The 17,605-nt window shown below is 37.9% G+C and overlaps 1 protein-coding gene across 6 annotated transcripts in view; it reads right to left on the bottom strand.

The window, feature by feature from the left end:
• DMD (dystrophin) overlaps positions 1 to 17,605 on the bottom strand; it is a 3,436,004-nt gene that overhangs the window by 773,896 nt on the left and 2,644,503 nt on the right. For all 6 annotated transcript variants that reach the window (XM_077482558.1, XM_077482560.1, XM_077482557.1 and 3 more), the window contains one exon: positions 6,949 to 7,069. In XM_077482558.1, the coding sequence (XP_077338684.1) occupies positions 6,949 to 7,069 (121 nt within the window). The remainder of the gene's footprint in view (positions 1 to 6,948; positions 7,070 to 17,605) is intronic.

Genomic DNA, 17,605 nt, shown 5'->3' with positions numbered 1-17,605 from the left:
GACAGCACACGCATGCTTTTTGGTTCATAAACGGAACAGCAAAAAAAATAAAATAATAAAAAAGCATAAAAAATCTGCATATATATATATATATATATATAGTACATTTATTAGTTTTACCTAGAGCTTCAGCAGGTTTTAACTGAAAAGATTTTTCATTAAAAAGTCTGTCATTTGCATGTTACTAGGCAGCACTTTTTTGAGTAAAGTACATGTTCATTTTCAGGGTCTGAATAAGACAAATTAAGGTTTTTGTATGAGACCTTTAGGGACTCCAGCTGAAATTTTGCTTCTGGGCCTGTGACATTTAATTATGTCTGAATATTAGATCTGAAATCTTTCAGTCTGGAAAACAAGTTATAAAAAATAATTTGAGTTTGCAGGGACAGACAAGTGCATCTATATGCAGTGATGTGATCCTTTGGAGAAAGACCAACTGTATTATGTTTTAATGAATAGCACAAAAGACTGTTCAGTCTATGCCAAGCTTGAGGTTAAGAGACTATTAGGAAGGGCAAAACACACAGATATTTTTTTTTTTAACAATTGTTCAGATACACTGTTAACTTAAAAATAAATATGTTTAATCCAAATATATTCAATCCTATAACATAACACAAGCATAAAAGTTTATTTAAAACAGCAGTGTAAAGACCAGTGAATTTGTACAAAGTACAATAGCCTATAACAACCATTCAGATGTACATTTATTGCAGTTAGATCACTAAAGATAAATTCTAAATGTACTGAATGATTATCCTGAATTACTGCTTTTTGTGCACTGGTATCTCTGTTTTTAATATGCAATCCCAGTAATGAAAATTCACTTTTTTTTTTACTGATTACAAACAGAAAGTATTCCGGGCATCACATACTGTAATTGGAAGCCTGGATCTCAATTTGCTAGTCCTATACTATACTTGTACTAACCTAATTGATCCCAGTGACCATAACCTATTTTGTTACACAGCAAGCCCATACCCTAAAAGAAAACACATGGTATTTTACTAACATACAGTCAGGGGGATTTAATAAGTCCCTACCAACATGTTTCTGGTAGTATGGCCCTTTAAAATTGTCAGTGCTAGATTCAGAAATCCCTGCTGCACATTTTGGTATCTTTACCAACATCAAAGCTCCCTACCACTCCACTGTCTGTGTGACAGTTGCAGTATCAGAAGGAAGCACATAATTTTAAATCTAGCCTTAGCACTACTCCATATGTGGTGCATACCCCAGATTCATGTAATTGGCTACAACAGGTACATGACTATGGAGTTGATTTACTAACACTGGAGGGTGCAAAATCTGGTGCATCTCTGCATAGAAACCAATCAGCTTCCAAGTTTTGTTATCAAAGCTTAATGGAACAAGCTGAAAGTGGAGTTCCACTCATTTGTAAGTTTATTAAAAGTCAGCAGCTACAAAAAGTGTAGCTGATTACTTTTAATAAACAGATACCTGTCCCACGATCCAGCTGCCTGAAGCCTCACTGCTCTTCCCCACCTCTCCGTGGCACAGTGATCACAAGCGAGGGCACCCGGCTGTGACAGCTTGTGGCTTCACAGCCGGGCACACACTGTGCATCGGCAAATTACGCTGTGCTCTCTTAGTGGCCAGGCAATCTTCTGGGACCTGTGTGTGCCTCTGGAGATTGCTGAGAGGAAGGAGGAGAGGAGGAGAGGTGGGGTAGCAAAGGAAGCAGGAAGTGGGACAGGAAGCACCTGTCAAAAATAGGTACCAACTCCCCCCAAACAAAATTACATGCCAAATGTGGCATGCAAGGGGGTAAGGAGTGCTTAAAGAGGAAGTTCCACTTTTGGGCGAAACTCTGCTTGAAGTTAGAAGCTGATTGGCTACCATGCACAGCTACAGCAGATTTTGCACTCTTCAGTTTTAGTAAATCAACCCCTATGTCCCCCTCAACGACATTTGTCATGTGGGGGCATGTTGGAATTCTAAAGAGTGGAGTGTCTTGGACACTCTTTATGAATTCCCCTGAATATATTAGGTTATAACAATTTTTCTGTTTCCAGATTGCCATTTGAAGGCCATGAATGCATACATACAATGTCCACATTTCATATTTCCACTCAGTTATCAATAACAAACTATTGTTGGCACAGAATAGACAGCTCTGCCCCCACATAATGGAATCCAAACCACAAGCTATTTTTCCTCCTAAAACGTTCAAATCACATACATAAATGTTGCTTAGGTGTGAAATCTTCACTTTCCCATGTAAAATTAACATTTAACTGTTAAAGCCTATTTTTATCATAAATCATTACTTTATCTCATGAAGTGATATTTAAACACTACTTCAAACAGCTCTTTATCCTGCTCTCCTCCATAAATATCTATTGAAGCTCACAGCCTGAAGCTAACATTGTATTAGCAGTGATAACATGTGTGGTATTTTTGTGAATTGACATTTACATTGACATTATCATAAGGGTTGATAAAATACAACTGACGGGGTTATAATAGCACTTATAGTGGTGAACTACTACTACTTACAGAGCGGGCTGAATGAAGCATGGTTTGCATCTTTCTGAATTGAGATAGATCTAAAGGTATAGGCTAGATAAGGTGTGGTATCAAGAAAACAACATCCAGACAAGCGAAAAATGGATTTGTGAGCTGAGCCTTAGATGTATTATGATTCTGCCAGTTATAAGTCTGTTTATAAACTAGTAACAAATGACTGAACATTCATCATATTTTAGTAATTAGTATACTTATTTTGAAGACTGTGTCCTAATTAAGGGTTATAACTATACAGATCCTTGGCCAAAAAAAAAAAAAAAAATATTGCGACACACATAAATAAATGTTCTCTCAGCACTCTGAAAGATTTGTATTTTTCATAATCTAACCTGTAGATTAGCTATAATTTTCTGTTAATAATATTATGCAGATATTTTGACCCCTGTGGAGGTATTGTAACCCTCTATTAAGACCTGCAGCTAATTTTGTTTTACTTTGTTAGTAATAGACCACACACAGATAAAACAGATTGGCATGTTGTTAATTATTGGTTGTGACATAATGGATACATAATGGATGGGTGGTAATCACCATGTGAAACAATTCATATTGCATGAAGACAGAAAGTTTCTGAGCATATGCTAGAAAACATTCAGAGAGCCTGGCATATTGCTGTTAAGCACCTGCCAAGTACTGTGTTGCACATTTATGTTTTTTTTTTTTTTTTCAGAAATCACTGGTGTCAACAATTAATTATAGATTGTTGGCAGTATGTGAGCAAAGTAAGCCCTCCTCAACACTGCATAGTATATGACAGGAATGGGAGAACATGCTGTCAAATGCTTGATTCAGTAGCATTGGCTGTGATTTCAGAAGCAGCTAATATCAAAAAGCATAATATGAGCATGAAACTGAAAAGGCCTACCGGTAACCAAGTAATGTGATAGTCTGCCTCCACTAGCAGACTATCACATTGCTTCTCAACTTTCTAGAACACTTCGGAAAAGGAAAGTAAACAAATTAAAAGTTGATATGGAAACCCTACCAGCACTAAATTTCTGGGGAAACTACTGCTTTCTTACAGTATGAACCCTACAACTATAGTACCATGACCTAGAATGGCAGGGTCACGAAAAAATAAAATAGAGAAGTGGCCCCATGGGATTGTCCCCCCTAACACCCATATGTTTTATAAATACATTTTACTCTTAATAGAGGGCTATGATGATTGTTAAGTACATTTCTCTCTATGGCTGCTTTGTTGGTTCTTTCTATTTTGTGTTTCAAGTGACAAGCTACCTGCTGTTGCCAGGAAGATTTACCTCAGCTGCTGAGCACTGGATTGGTGACAAATATTTTGGTGAAAAACATCTAGCCAATGAGTGTAACCTTTTACTTATATCCTTTCCCATCACTGAGCGGAGTCATCATTTACCTCAGGTCTGTCAGCTGGACTCACCTCTGAATTCTCCTCAGCCTTCCTTTGGGATCTTTTGACCTGCTCTCCCACCCTCTCTCCCTTGTCGAGGTCCAGGTTTAAGTGGGTAATGTCACTCACTTTGTGGCTGGACAGTAATTGGTACGTTGTTACTTGGTCGGTATAGGACAGTTATGGCGATCCTTGGCACCCCAGATGTTTTGGAACTACATTTCCCATAATGCTCAACTACACTGCAGAGAGCATGATCATCATGGGAAATGTAGTTCCAAAACATCCGGGGGGCCAAGGTTCACCATCACTGGTATAGGATATTGCTGCTTGAGTCTTAATGACTAAGCATCTTGGTCTGTTATTGGTTAACAACAGTTCTGTTTGATATTGAAGGTCCATCTTTTTGGGTAATGCCGCCCCGTGGACAGTGGTTGGTACCCTGTTATTTGGTTGGTATAAGATATTGCTGCTTGAGTCTTAGTGACTAAGGTTGTTGGCCTGTTAATGGTTAACAGCGGTTCTGTTTGGCATTAAAGGTTACAGTTCATTTCATTAATAAAATTGCTTTAAGCCCAATAAAGGGGCGCCGGCCTAAACTTTTCCACAATCCTTGTTGTTTGTTTATTTTATTATTTAGGTATGTTCGTATGGTATGATGGGTGTTAATGAGGTATACAATCCCATATACTTTTCTTTCATATGTTATATAATAATTAGAAAAAAAGAACAGCAATGAAATATTATGAAGAGAAATATTTAAATTACACTTATTACAGTTGGGGCACTTTAAAAATAAAAACCAGTTCAACTATTTCAACACCTATCTATAGACAGCATGATACCTTTTTCATAGACAGTTAAAATTAAGTTCCCTTCAATTTGTATGTTTTTGATTGATCAATTCTTATTTTGGCCCAGGAAGGAACTTTCCTTATCAAAAGATGAATGGTTTGCCCAAAACTGATCGAACTGGGAAGGGGAAATTAAAGTGGTTCTAAGGGCTGGAGGTTTTTTACTTTCATGCATTATGCAAGGTAAAAATGAAGGTAAAAAACCTACTGTGATATGGTCAGTAAGTCTGTTGTTTTTTCGAAAAACAATCTCTTTCCTACTACAGGGATGAGTCAAACCATGTATCACTAACGGGGTCCTTACAATGATCAGTTTTTATCTATCCCAAAAGAAAAAAAAACAGTTTTCTGTAACTGCTTATAAAGTATTATCCAGAGTTCAGCTTAAATTTGCTAGTGTATTTAAGTCTGCTAGTACATCTACCCCCCTACTAACAATGCTGCTGTCCAAATGTGTCCCCTGTTCTCCTTCATCCAGAGTGGGGGCACTCTAATACTGGAGGTGTGTTTCTGGCCAGATCACCAACTGAAAGAGCAAAAAAAAAACAAAAAAACAAATACAGTCGCAGACGACACATCTAATAATTGGTGAGCTGCAATATATAAAAATTTTTGTTTTTTGGTTTAATACTGCTTCAATGTGTGTAAACATTTATGCTATGTATTCATTTAATGATACTTAAAGATCTATCACCCAAAAGTGATATTATATATATATTTGAAGTTTGGGCTAAATCAGGCAGCTTCTTATATAATCTGAATATTCAGACATGAATATCTTCCTGCTATCCTTTCTGGTAACTTGGGGGCCATGTGTGTTACGACTCACCCTTATATGTTCCAAGTCAGAATGTAATGCAATTCCATGTAAAAGAACACACCCTTGGTAACCAAACAGTAATGGTGGTTCCAATGCTGCAATACAGGCACCCAGTAGTGCCAGAATATATTGTATGTTTAGGTGCATTTCTTCACAGCCCAGAAACCCTAGGGCTGCTGTAGCTGGTATGTTTCAACTCTCTCAGCTAGGGTTGCCAAATGCCATGCACCTGCACCCCCCCCATCTATTGCATGCTTCTATTGGTCCATTCCTGGTATATTTCTATTGGTCAAATACTGGCTAATAGGATTAAGTGAGAAGCAGAAGAGGATGCACTAGCACTTGACACTAACTAGAATAACTAGAAGTCTTGAACCTAAGCCCTTGTACACACGGTCGGACATTCCGACAACAAAATCCGTCTGATTTTTTCCAACGGATTTTGTTTGAAATTGGTGTGGCATACACACGTTCAGACAAAGTTGTCGGAAAATCCGATCGTTCAGAACGTAATGACGTTATTTCGTTACGACGGGACTACGTTCAGGCTAGTAACCAATAGCTTTGGTCTCGCAATTTGATCTGAGCATGCGTGGCACTTTGTCTGATCGAAATCCTCTACAAACAATCAGACAAAGTCCGATCGGATCATGTTGTCGGAAAATTTTATATCCAGCTCTCAAACTTTGTTGGTCAGACATTCTGACGGAAAAAGCCCGATGTAGCCCACACACGGTCAGATTATCCGAAAACACGGTCCGATCGGACATTTTCCGTCGGAATGTCCGACCGTGTGTACAAGGGCTTACTGTCTAAACCAGCTGGGGAATTGAAATCAGGCAGGCTGCTTGGGTGGAGAAATGGTGACATAGAGGTGTAAATCTTTATAAAATGTGTTCATATAAAAGGGGTAAAATGAATGAAACCATAAACACATATTTATAAAACGTATAATAAGGTTATATGAGGTCAGCCATGTTAGACGCAAATTTGCCTTTTTGTTTTCTCTTTGAAAATCAAGCTAACCTTCATTACTTTGTTTTTGCTAGAGATGCTGTATAATGAATTAAAATGGCAAAACCTCTAAAGAGAATGTTTTGTGATGTAATAATATAATGGAATAATACATTTTAGAATTCCAAGGCTAACAGTAAATAGGAAACATGTCTTACATACATAAGCATACAGCTAGTAATTGGATTCTAATCTGAAGAACTTTATTTATGCATTTGCTTGCCGATTTTAAAGCTGTTTCTTTACATTTAGAGATGGCATTTGTGAAAATTCATGAAACTCTAAGACATGATGATCCCTTCGTCAATATGTGATTACAGGGCTATGTTCAATTCAATTACCTCTTGGCTCATGGTACAGCTTCTCGAGTCCCTCAAAAGGGTGATCTGTGAGGAATATTCGCACAGTATCAAGTGCACTCATGATAACAGGTTCCTTGGCTTTTAACTCCCTCTTGAAGGCCTGAAAGTAAAAAAATAAAAATCTATAAGTAGAAATGAATTTTCTTCAATGAGCAATTCTTCATAAGGAAGCATAAATCCAAACACTATACAAGAGCTCTCAATGCTATTAGTAATAACAACAAAAACCAAATAATGAGAACACAAACACTTTATATATAAGTAGACTCACTGACAGTAAAGCCCATTAGGATGCTACTGCCTTTTAGTTTGCCTTGAGTAAGAAAAACTAGCTGCAACCCAATATGGTTAATTTTATGTTGGGGGTAATTGTTTTGATCCACATTGATGTCAACAATGAAGATAGTTCCTTAGAAACAGAAGATTGGGTTTCCAAAGCTTAGTTCATATTTTGTATCTGTTTTTACAATGGTACAATTGGAGGTTTCCCTTGCATTTTCCCATGTAGCCTCCAGTTTAATGACTGACTGAATTGTCAAGCTTCTTAAAATCATTCACAGTTATTCTATTCAAGAGGCTTAACATAAAAAATGTCATGCCTCTCGAGGCAGAAATATACAACCTTTCAAAATCAAAAGTCTGGGGAAGGACTGGAGAATGTCTCACATGACGTGGAAAAGGCCAACAGTTTTCCAGAAGGTATATCTAATATGTAATAAATAAAAACTCTGGGGTTTATAAAGATGTGCAACATTAGAGGATTAACTGGCAGAGATCTGGGGATTTGGGATTAATAGTATAAGGAGAAAAGCTGTAAAAATAACAAAAATTGCCTGGATCTAGAGCTCTGAAGAAACTGACGGCAATTGGTCGGTGAAACGCGTCTGGAGGGAACGTCAGCATGCTACAGCGAAACCGCGCACTGTTTGACCTGAAGTGTTTGCATGCAGCTCTGTTGACGGATGGTCTGCACTCTTATCGGAGGATGATATGCCGATATACAAGTCTATAAAGAACAGGCTTTACAGCGCTCTTTTCTAAAAGAATTTCCTACCGCTAGAAAGCAGGCATTTGAACAAGTGAATAGTGTGGGACGCAGTCATTTATGTTTGGAGATGCTCAGGGGTAGAGGAATACAAAGGATGGATGCGTGACACAGCGGAGGTGGTGAGAGTATCAACATTATTTAATACATTGTTTCTCATTGAAAATATATGCCCCGCTTTAAGTACTCCCCCGATAATGAACTGCTTACAACCTAATGGTGATGCCATATACCTATATGCACCTTATTTTAAAAAAATAAGAAAAACAAGCTGCTTTTTGTGCTTTACCATCAACTAGGGCTGTATATCTAAATATCATACTAGTAGAGACTTTACTGAAGTGACAAACACTCAGTCATTTATTCACCCACCCAGTACACCAGGTGTATTTCTCCTTGCTGATTATTGGTTATTGGAAAATCGTCCCTTTGGATACTATATCATCAGTTCAGTATTAGGAATCTATAGATGGTGACTGTGGTGTGAATGTGATGTGTGCAGCCGCTGCCCCGTCTGTTTGTTTTTAACTTCCCTGGCGGTAATCCCGAGTCTGGCTCGGGCTGGAATTTCAGTACCAGGAGCGGTAACCCCAAGCCAGACTCTGGATCGCATCGCTGGATACAGGGAAAGTTACTTACCTTGTCCCCTGGATCCAGCGATGTCCCCCCTGCTGTGTGTGCGAGCCGTCCTCCGCTCGATTCACACAGTGCCCGAGTGCCACCGAGCTCCGTTCCCTGCGACGTTACGACGCACAGGAGTGGAGATCAGCGCCAAATTCTAAAAAGTTAAAATACACAATACACATACAGTACTGTAATCTTAAGGATTACAGTACTGTATAAAAAAAAATACACATCCCCTTTGCCCCTAGTGGTCTGTCCAGTGCCCTGCATGCACTTTTATATTATAAATACTGTTTTTTTCGGCCTGGAATTTGGAGATTATCCATAGCAACCAAAAAGTGTCCCTTTATGTCAGAAGTGATTGTAGACCAGCTAGAAAACAGCGATAATAAATTAGAATCACTTGCAGAATTGAGCAATAGCGATTTGTGGGGAGATCGTCATCAAACATTAAATTTAATGACAGCGACAATTCTGCAAATGAGCAAATTTCAGTGTTTTTGGATTTGATTACATTATTGAATAATTTTTATTATTATTTGTTATCATTATTTATAGTTATTTATTATATTATAAACTTTATCATACCTGGGATGTCTACTTGTCTCTTGTTTGAACAGATTTAAGAGAGTTATTCCTAAGAATTGCAGGCCTACAATATAAAACACCAAATTTCCATGCAAAATAATTGTACTGCTTTCAGCACCTAAAATCAGAAATAATCATACCGCCAGGGAGGTTAATAAGATTTGACAACATTGTCATATTTTTTAAATGAGTCTGTGGTTTTCATGCATATAACCCCCTTTTCTTTGGTGTTGCATTAATTAAAGTAGTTTTATTTGTAATAAAAATACATTTTGCATTTACTATAGTGTTCTGTGGTGACCTTCTTTGGAGATTTCTATTCTCCTATTTTTTCTATAAGGGGAAAAGTACTGAAATTAAGGTTGAACCTGGATCCACAAAGTCAGTGTAAGACGAATTGGTTCCCAAAAGACACATTTCTAAGTAGGTGTTAATGCATATTCCAGTTCTACCTACTAGGCTTGGAAATGTCTGGATGTCCATCTGACTAAATGCTGCAGGTGGTGATGCACTAAATGGGGGCCACCAGTCTTTTCTATTAGTGGCTCTTTTTTTTTGTAATGCATTCATTTTTGATATTGTCAAATAATTTATTATGTAGGGATTAAAGAGCTTTGTGTTAGACAGCCATTGGAAGAGTGGCAAATACATACAGAACATAAAATGGATTTAAACCCAAATAATTCTCCCACATTTAACTGATAGGTCACAACACCAACCAATAATTTATATAGGAAATTCTTTTATTGGGTCACATTACTTTTTCTTTAACTTTTACCCCAGAAAACAGCCCAGAAGCATCTAACAGATTTGGGACAGGAAGAAGTCAGAGCAGCTTTTTCTTCAGCACTTCCCCTTCAGTAGCCAGTTAGGGTATTTCCTCCACAGTAATGCCGCATACACACGGTCGGATTTTCCAATGGAAAATGTTCGATGGGAGCTATTTGTCTAAAATTCTGATCATGTGTAGGCTCCATCAGACATTTTCCAGCAGAATTTCTGCCAAACTAAATTTTGAGCTCTGGATCTCAAATTTTCTGACAACAAAATCCGTTGTCGGAAATTCCGATCGTGTGTACACAATTCTGATGCACAAAGTTCTACACATGCTTGGAATCAAGCAGAAGAGCCGCACTGGCTATTGAACTTCAATTTTCTTGGCTCGTCATACGTCACCGCATTCTTGGCTTTCGGAATTTCTGACAACATTGTGTGACTGTGTGTATGCAAGACAAATTTGGATTTTGTTGTTGGAATGTCCGATCGTGTGTACATGGCATAAGCTGTACGTTGATGCATTGACAGTTTATTTATAAGAATATCCTTTGATTTTTTTTTTTCTTTTTGATTTATTGACACTTCAGGGTATCATACATGATATGAGTTATAGGTGCCTCTATATAATTAAAAATAAGGCCCCTGATAAATAACACTCTATAACCTACTTGTTCTACAATCCATTTTTCCTTGTAAAGTTACTTTCTTTTTTTGTCAACAGAAACTGAAATAAATCCCAATTTGTTAAAAGAAAAGTAAGAGGAAAAATGCCGGAAAGGCAAATGTAAGAAAGATGGTGATTAAAATGTACTAAACGCACAGCAAATGTTGTTCTCATTTTCCGCACACAGCTGCTGACAAAGGATGAACCTCAGTAACTACTAGCACAAACATATTTTGTGCAGTCAAATTCAAGGTGGCAGTAGACACATTTTACCCATTTTTTTTTTTTTTTTTTTTTTTTTACTTTTCCTGTCATTTGTATTGTGAAATATCAGTATTTCTATAAGTTATACATCTTTATTGTTGTCTGTTATATCCTGTCAATATGTTTTTGGGTTTCTAAGAAGAAAACATACCACTAGAAAAAAAAAATGAGCCTGTATTTCAGGTATTTGCTGTCACTCATTTCCCCCTGGCCTCTTCATCTGAACTTTTTAAGTACTCTTTCTGGACTGGACTAAAAGTATGAGACCAGCAGAGACTTGCTGCACTTCTCCTGCATATTGGGGACAAATAGTTCCCCAAAATTACCACTTCAGAATAATGTGGGGTGACCTTTTCATTTAGCAGGGTACTAGATGGTATTTATTTTTTAGGGCCATACATGGCAAAATCTCCACAGAAAGGATCCTAGTGGGCTGCAGGGCAAAGTGGTACATAATTGAAGCGTAAACATGTAAGGTGGACAGCAGGCATCATTTAGGTGAAAAGCAGCCAGAGAAGTGCATGTTAGGGTTTAGGATAGACGCAAGAAGAGACAATATGGTTGATAAACAGATACATAGTGGTTGCAGGGACAGGTGCACAAAAAGTACACAGCAGACAGAATTCATAGTCGGGTGTAGGGAAAATTACATTTGTACAATGGTAGGCATAGAAGTGCAAGAGGGTGAAAATCCAATACAGGGGTGCAAAATGGTTATGTAAGTAGACAAAGGAATGGGTGAGGGGACAGTGGTGCACAACTGGGGCATAAAGTATAGAGGGTTGCATAATGGGATGAAAACTGGGCATGAGTACACAGTGAGAATGTAAAGAAGACAGAGGAGAGAGGCATAATGGTGTGCAGGGGAGTATACAGTGGGATACAGAAATATGTATCAAAATGGTCTGCAGAGTGGATAGTAGGGATGCACAGCAGGCAGAATGGATTGAGCACATGAGATGATCAAGAGAAATCCATGCATGTGTGGGTAACCCAACTTTACCCCTGCTGATCTCGCCTGTCAATCACATGATTGCTGCTGCATGTAAACATGCTTTCCTTATTAATATGCAGTCTATGACATGACTGAATCAAATAAGATCAGATTGTAACTATTTGATTCACCAAATGAAAGTGCAAGATATCCAGTGCCTTCTCTTTTGTGTTTTTATTTCCCATGCCTATATGGCCATTGGATATATGCAGAGCATGCATGGACAACCAGAATCCTCTTGGCACCAGTAGAGTGTGGGGAATTTTAACATTTTATAATACATCAAAGAATAGTGTCAATTATGCAAACTATAACATAATTTACTAAACCTAAGTACATCAGAGCACTTTTATCTGAGATAATCCATCAATTAACATCATCTCTGGAAATCCACTGCAAACACCAAGGCCGGTTTATACAGTGCCTTAAAAAAGTATTCAAAAGTATTCACACCTCTTGACATTTTCACATTTTGTCATGTTACAACCAAAAACATAAATGTACATTATTGGAATTGTATGTGATAGACCAAGACAAAGTGGTACATAATTGTGAAGTGGAAGGAAAATGATAAATGGTTTTCAATTTTTTTTTACATATAAATGTGTGAAGAGTCAATACTTTGTAGAACCACCTTTTCACTGAAATTACAGCTGCAAGTCTTTTTGGGTGTGTCTCTACCAGCTTTGGATAGAGAGCATCTGTGAACAGCAATTCTTAAGTCTTGCCACAGATTCTCAATTGAATTTAGGTCTGGACTTTGACTGGGCCATTCTAACAAATGACTTTGCTTTGATCTAAATAATTCCATCGTATCTCTGGCTGTCTGTTTAGGGTTATTGTCCTGCTAGAAGGTGAACCTCTGCCTCAGTCTCAAGTCTCTTGCAGACTCTAACAGGTTTTCTTCTAAGATTGCCCTGTTTTTGGTTCCATCCATCTTCCCATCAACTCTGACCAGATTCCCTGTCCCTGCTGAAGAAAATCTTCCCCACAACATGATGCTGCCACCACCATGTTTCACAGTGGGGATGGTGCGTTCAGGGTCATGTGCAGTGTTAGTTTTCTGCCACATATAGCGTTTTGCTTGTAGGCCAAACATTTTGGTCTCGTCTGACCAGAGGACCTTCTTCCACATGTTTGCTGTATGCCTCATATGGCTTCTCACAAACGGCAAACTGCACTTCTTATGGCTTTCTTTCAACAGTGGATTTCTTCTTCCCACTCTTCCATAAAGACCAGATTTGTGGAGTGCACTACTAATAGTTGTCCTGTGGATAGATTCTCCCACCTGGGCTGTGAATCTCTGCAGCTCCTCCAGAGTTACCATGGGACTCTTGGCTGCTTCTCGGATTAATTTACTTCTTGCCCGGTCTGTCAGTTTAGGTGGACTGCCATGTCTTGGTAGGTTTGCAGTTGTGCCATACTCTTTTCAGTTTTGGAAGACGGATTGAACAGTGCTCAGTGAGATGTCCAAAGCTTGGGATATTTTTTTTATAACCAAACCTTGCTTTAAACTTCTCCACAACTTCATCCCTGACCTGTCTGGTGTGTCCCTTGGCCTTCATGATTCTGTTTGGTCTCTAAGGTTCTTTAATAAACCTCTGAGGGCTTCACGGAACAGCTGTATTTATACTGAGATTAAATTACACACAGGTGGACTGTTTACTAATTAGGTGACTTCTGAAGGCAATTGGTTCCACTAGATTTTAGTTTGGGGTATCAGAGTAAAGAGGTCACAAGGTCACATGTAAGCAAACCAGTAGCCTAAGTCCTAAATATCAGAACCAGAATGGAAGGATTGGACTATAGAGTTTGCTTGGCGCCCTTTGACTATAGGACATATGCATCCCCTGTCACACCATCTATTGGGACAATTCTGTATTGGATATTGAGAATAGAGATGGGCCCGGAAAATAGTTCTTCCCTAAACAGCAAACTCCATTGACGTCTGTGGGAGTCAAACATGAGTAATCAAAAGTGCCCATTTTGAAGGCTTATATGTAAATAACTAGACATAAAAGGGGTATGGGGGTCCAGGTACTGCCCTGGGGGACATGTATCAATGTAATACTTTTTTTGTTCAGGAGCAGTGATTTTAATGATGCTTTAAGTTCAACAATAAAAATTTTAAATGTCTTTAAATATATTGCCTGGGGGTGGGGTCCCCTTAGCCTGCTTGTAAAGTGGCACATCTGTAGCATGTATAGAACATGTTTCAGAAAAAGTTACATTTCTAAAGAAAAAAAAAAGAGTCATATAACATTTAAATTGACTCACAGTTGCAACTGCTGCCACCCGGCTATTTAAAAAACAAAATGTAAAACATAAACTGTACCTGAAGGCAAATTGACAGTTATTATATTGGTAAGGGCGAAGCCACCTGGCGATGTCATCAGGTGGTCCTGCCTCCTTGCAACATTACCAATCCAGCATGCACTGGTTGGTGACATGCCACCAGGTCAGCTCTGCCCCCCCACCCCAAAGCTCCTTGTCCCCATGTTGATAGGCCACAGAATGCACTGCGCAACTGCCTGTTGCCCAAATTCTGCTGCCAAATTGGTACAAATGTCCAACATTTATAGGAAGAAAGGCACAATAAACCTTAAATTCAGTTCATTGCAATATATATGTGTATATATATATATATATATATATATATATATATATATATATATATATATATATATATTGCAATAAACTGAATTTAAGGTTTATTGTGCCTTTCTCCCTATAAATGTTGGTCATTTGTACCAATTTGGCAGCAGAATTTGGGCAACATGCAGTTGATCTATATAGATAGATATAAATATCTATCTATATAGATCAACTGCATGTTGCCCAAATGTATAGATAGATAGATAGATAGATAGATAGATAGATAGATAGATAGATAGATAGAGATATGTATATATATATATATATATATATATATATATATATATATATATATATATATATATCTATCTATAGATATATATATAATTTAAATTAATCAAACGTGGTGGTTTCAGCAAAAGTTATGTTTCATTAGGAAATTAAAGATATGACTTAAAAAAAGTAAAACGTTTTAGTAATCTATGCAGGGAAGACTGATGGAAGCTTAATAAAAGTACATTTTAATTGCACCACCCTTGAACAAAAGATATTATTTCACCAGGGATTCATTAGCTTCCTCTCAGCTTTTAAAATGAGTATTTTGTATTATTAGTATTAGATTTTGAGTAGCTGGCATTTAACTCCAAAAATGAATTTTTTAGACATTTTATATCTCCCAGGAAATAAAATTAATTTATCAAACAAGCTCCGACAAAACCATGCCAAAGGGAAGCAGACCAACATTGATAACAAAATTAGCCTAAATGAATGTCTAATTTACAGCTAACGATTCTAAGCTAATTTTATTGAATTCTTGAACTTCTCCCACAGTTTGCGGGTCCTGCTGAGAAAATCGAACATGCATAATATATGAGCTGACAAATGAACAAGTAAACTACTTTATTTAAGTCTTTCTATTTGTCATATGCGCGGGAGCCATAATGGCATTCTGTCCTGAGCTTTAATAATGTATATTGAGTAGGTCATTTAGGATCTTAAACTAGCTGTTCATTAATGGTCTCAAACAGCAAATATCTCTAAATTAAAAAAAAATAACTGTATGGAAGCTGGAAATTATTTTTTCATTATTTAAAACAGACTCTTTTATTTTCTTTGAAAAATACAATAAATCATTTTTCAAAACGATGTAACACCAAGGGGTCTATTTATTTTTCACCATTTCTTTTTTCTTATCTAGATTTTTGCTCATTTATAATGTTGCTCTGGGCAATTTCTTCAGTCTTCTTCAGTCTTTCTATGCAAAATTAAAGCATTTTTTTCTTTAATTATACTATAACTCTTTCACTGCTGGGCGTTCTGCTATTCACCTCAGGTGGCTGGACCATTTATGTTATTTTTCACTTTTTTGACATTTTCCACTCTTTTCACTTACAGGTTTAAGCCCCCCCCCCCACACACAAACATATATTTTCTGAAAGCACAGGACCTGTAGACTTATATTATGGTACTCTCTGATTTTCTATTCCACATGCTTTGAAAACAATAAAATCATTATTATCACACATAAACACAATATAACCCCCCAAACGCTTACTAAATCCGTGAGATAAAACCAAGCTGAGTTAATAACAAGAGTCAAAGTTATGCAAAATTGTAAATAAGTGATGTTGGCAAGAAAACTCCAGCCTGGCTTCACAAACGTGTTGTGGGTCACGCAGTTTATTTCAATCCATGGCATTTCATAATCCACAGTGTGGTGCATAGCAGTGCCATTCATTATGAATGGAAACCATCTGTGCGTGATGGTATGCTGATTAGAAAAAAGGATTCACGTTTGATTTTCTGTGCATAGTGGTGCAATCTGTTGGAATGGGCTGTTCATTGTAGCACAATGAATGTTAACACACGTAATAATGTTAAGGAGACGTTATCACTGTGCACACTCAGGGCAAAGTAACAGTGTCTGTAAAAAAGGTCTCTCACTTTTCAAGCTTTCCCAATTGCTCTTTCCTATGTCACAGTCCCCATCAAAATACCCAGTCTTAGCTGGTGATTGTGCCCAAAGGTGACATCACCAAACCATCATATGACAGTACCTGGGCCTAGTAATTGGCTGCTAGAATGAAAAACTGTCACTTGGCAGTAGGTAACATGTGGAGATTGCTTGAGGGATAAGTGTTAGTTGGAGAGGTGTAGGGTGGTCCTTTTCATAGGCAGAGCTCTAAAAAGTCAAAGTGACTGCATCATACTGGGCATAGGTGAAAAGGATATAACTGCATCCTTTATTTAGCATCAAATTAAGTTAAGCCCCTAGGGACCTATGTAGACTATTTATTGTATTGTGCAACATGCATCAATGGATACCTTTATGTGCTTTGGGGTGCCAAAGCATAGTACAGGCATACCCCACTTTTAAGTAGACAATGGGGTTTATTTACTAAAGCTAGAAAGTGCAAAATCAGGCTCACTGCATAGAAACCAATGAGCTTCTAACCCCAGCTTGTTCAATTAAACTTTGGTAATAAAACCTGAAAGCTTATTGGTTTCTATGCAGACTTGAATCTGATTTTACACTTTTCAGCTTTAGTAAATAAACCCCATTGTATACTTAAAAGTGGGGTATGCCTATATATGGCAGTTTGGCAATGAACCCATCATGCAGCACATCACAATGCACATGTGGTTTGTAGCAGCATGCTGCATAGAAAAAAAAGTGTGTGTTTTGGATGCGCTGGAATGTTGTGGTGAATTGGCAGTCCATTAAAATGAATGGGCTGTTTTGACACAATCCACATTTGGATGATGGAAATCAACATAGCTTTACCACATTTACTAAGCTCTGGGGAAAATGAGTGCAACTGTAATTACAAAGTAATTAAAAAGTCCTGCGGACTAAGAAAGTAGTTTTGCACCAATATATACGGCCATGTGTGTGCTAGTTCGCCGTACTTTTGAAATGAACGGACTTTCCCGCGCATGGAGAAAAGTCTGTTCATTTTGAGCACGGCTCCAGGTAGCCAGGACCAGCGAAGGAGGCGTCGCTGGTCCCGTCACCTGGTATGGACTTAAAGGACCGAATCGGCGTGGAGGTCCCCCCTAGGTCCATAACAGACCCTTATCCAAG

Source organism: Lithobates pipiens, unplaced genomic scaffold (assembly GCF_037356315.1).
Source record: "Lithobates pipiens isolate NorthernLeopardFrog02 unplaced genomic scaffold, aLitPip1_a1.2 Scaffold_16, whole genome shotgun sequence".
Lineage (NCBI taxonomy): Eukaryota > Metazoa > Chordata > Amphibia > Anura > Ranidae > Lithobates > Lithobates pipiens.
The sequence above is the reverse complement of the archived record's forward strand: the minus strand, read 5'-3'. Positions and strand labels throughout refer to the sequence as shown.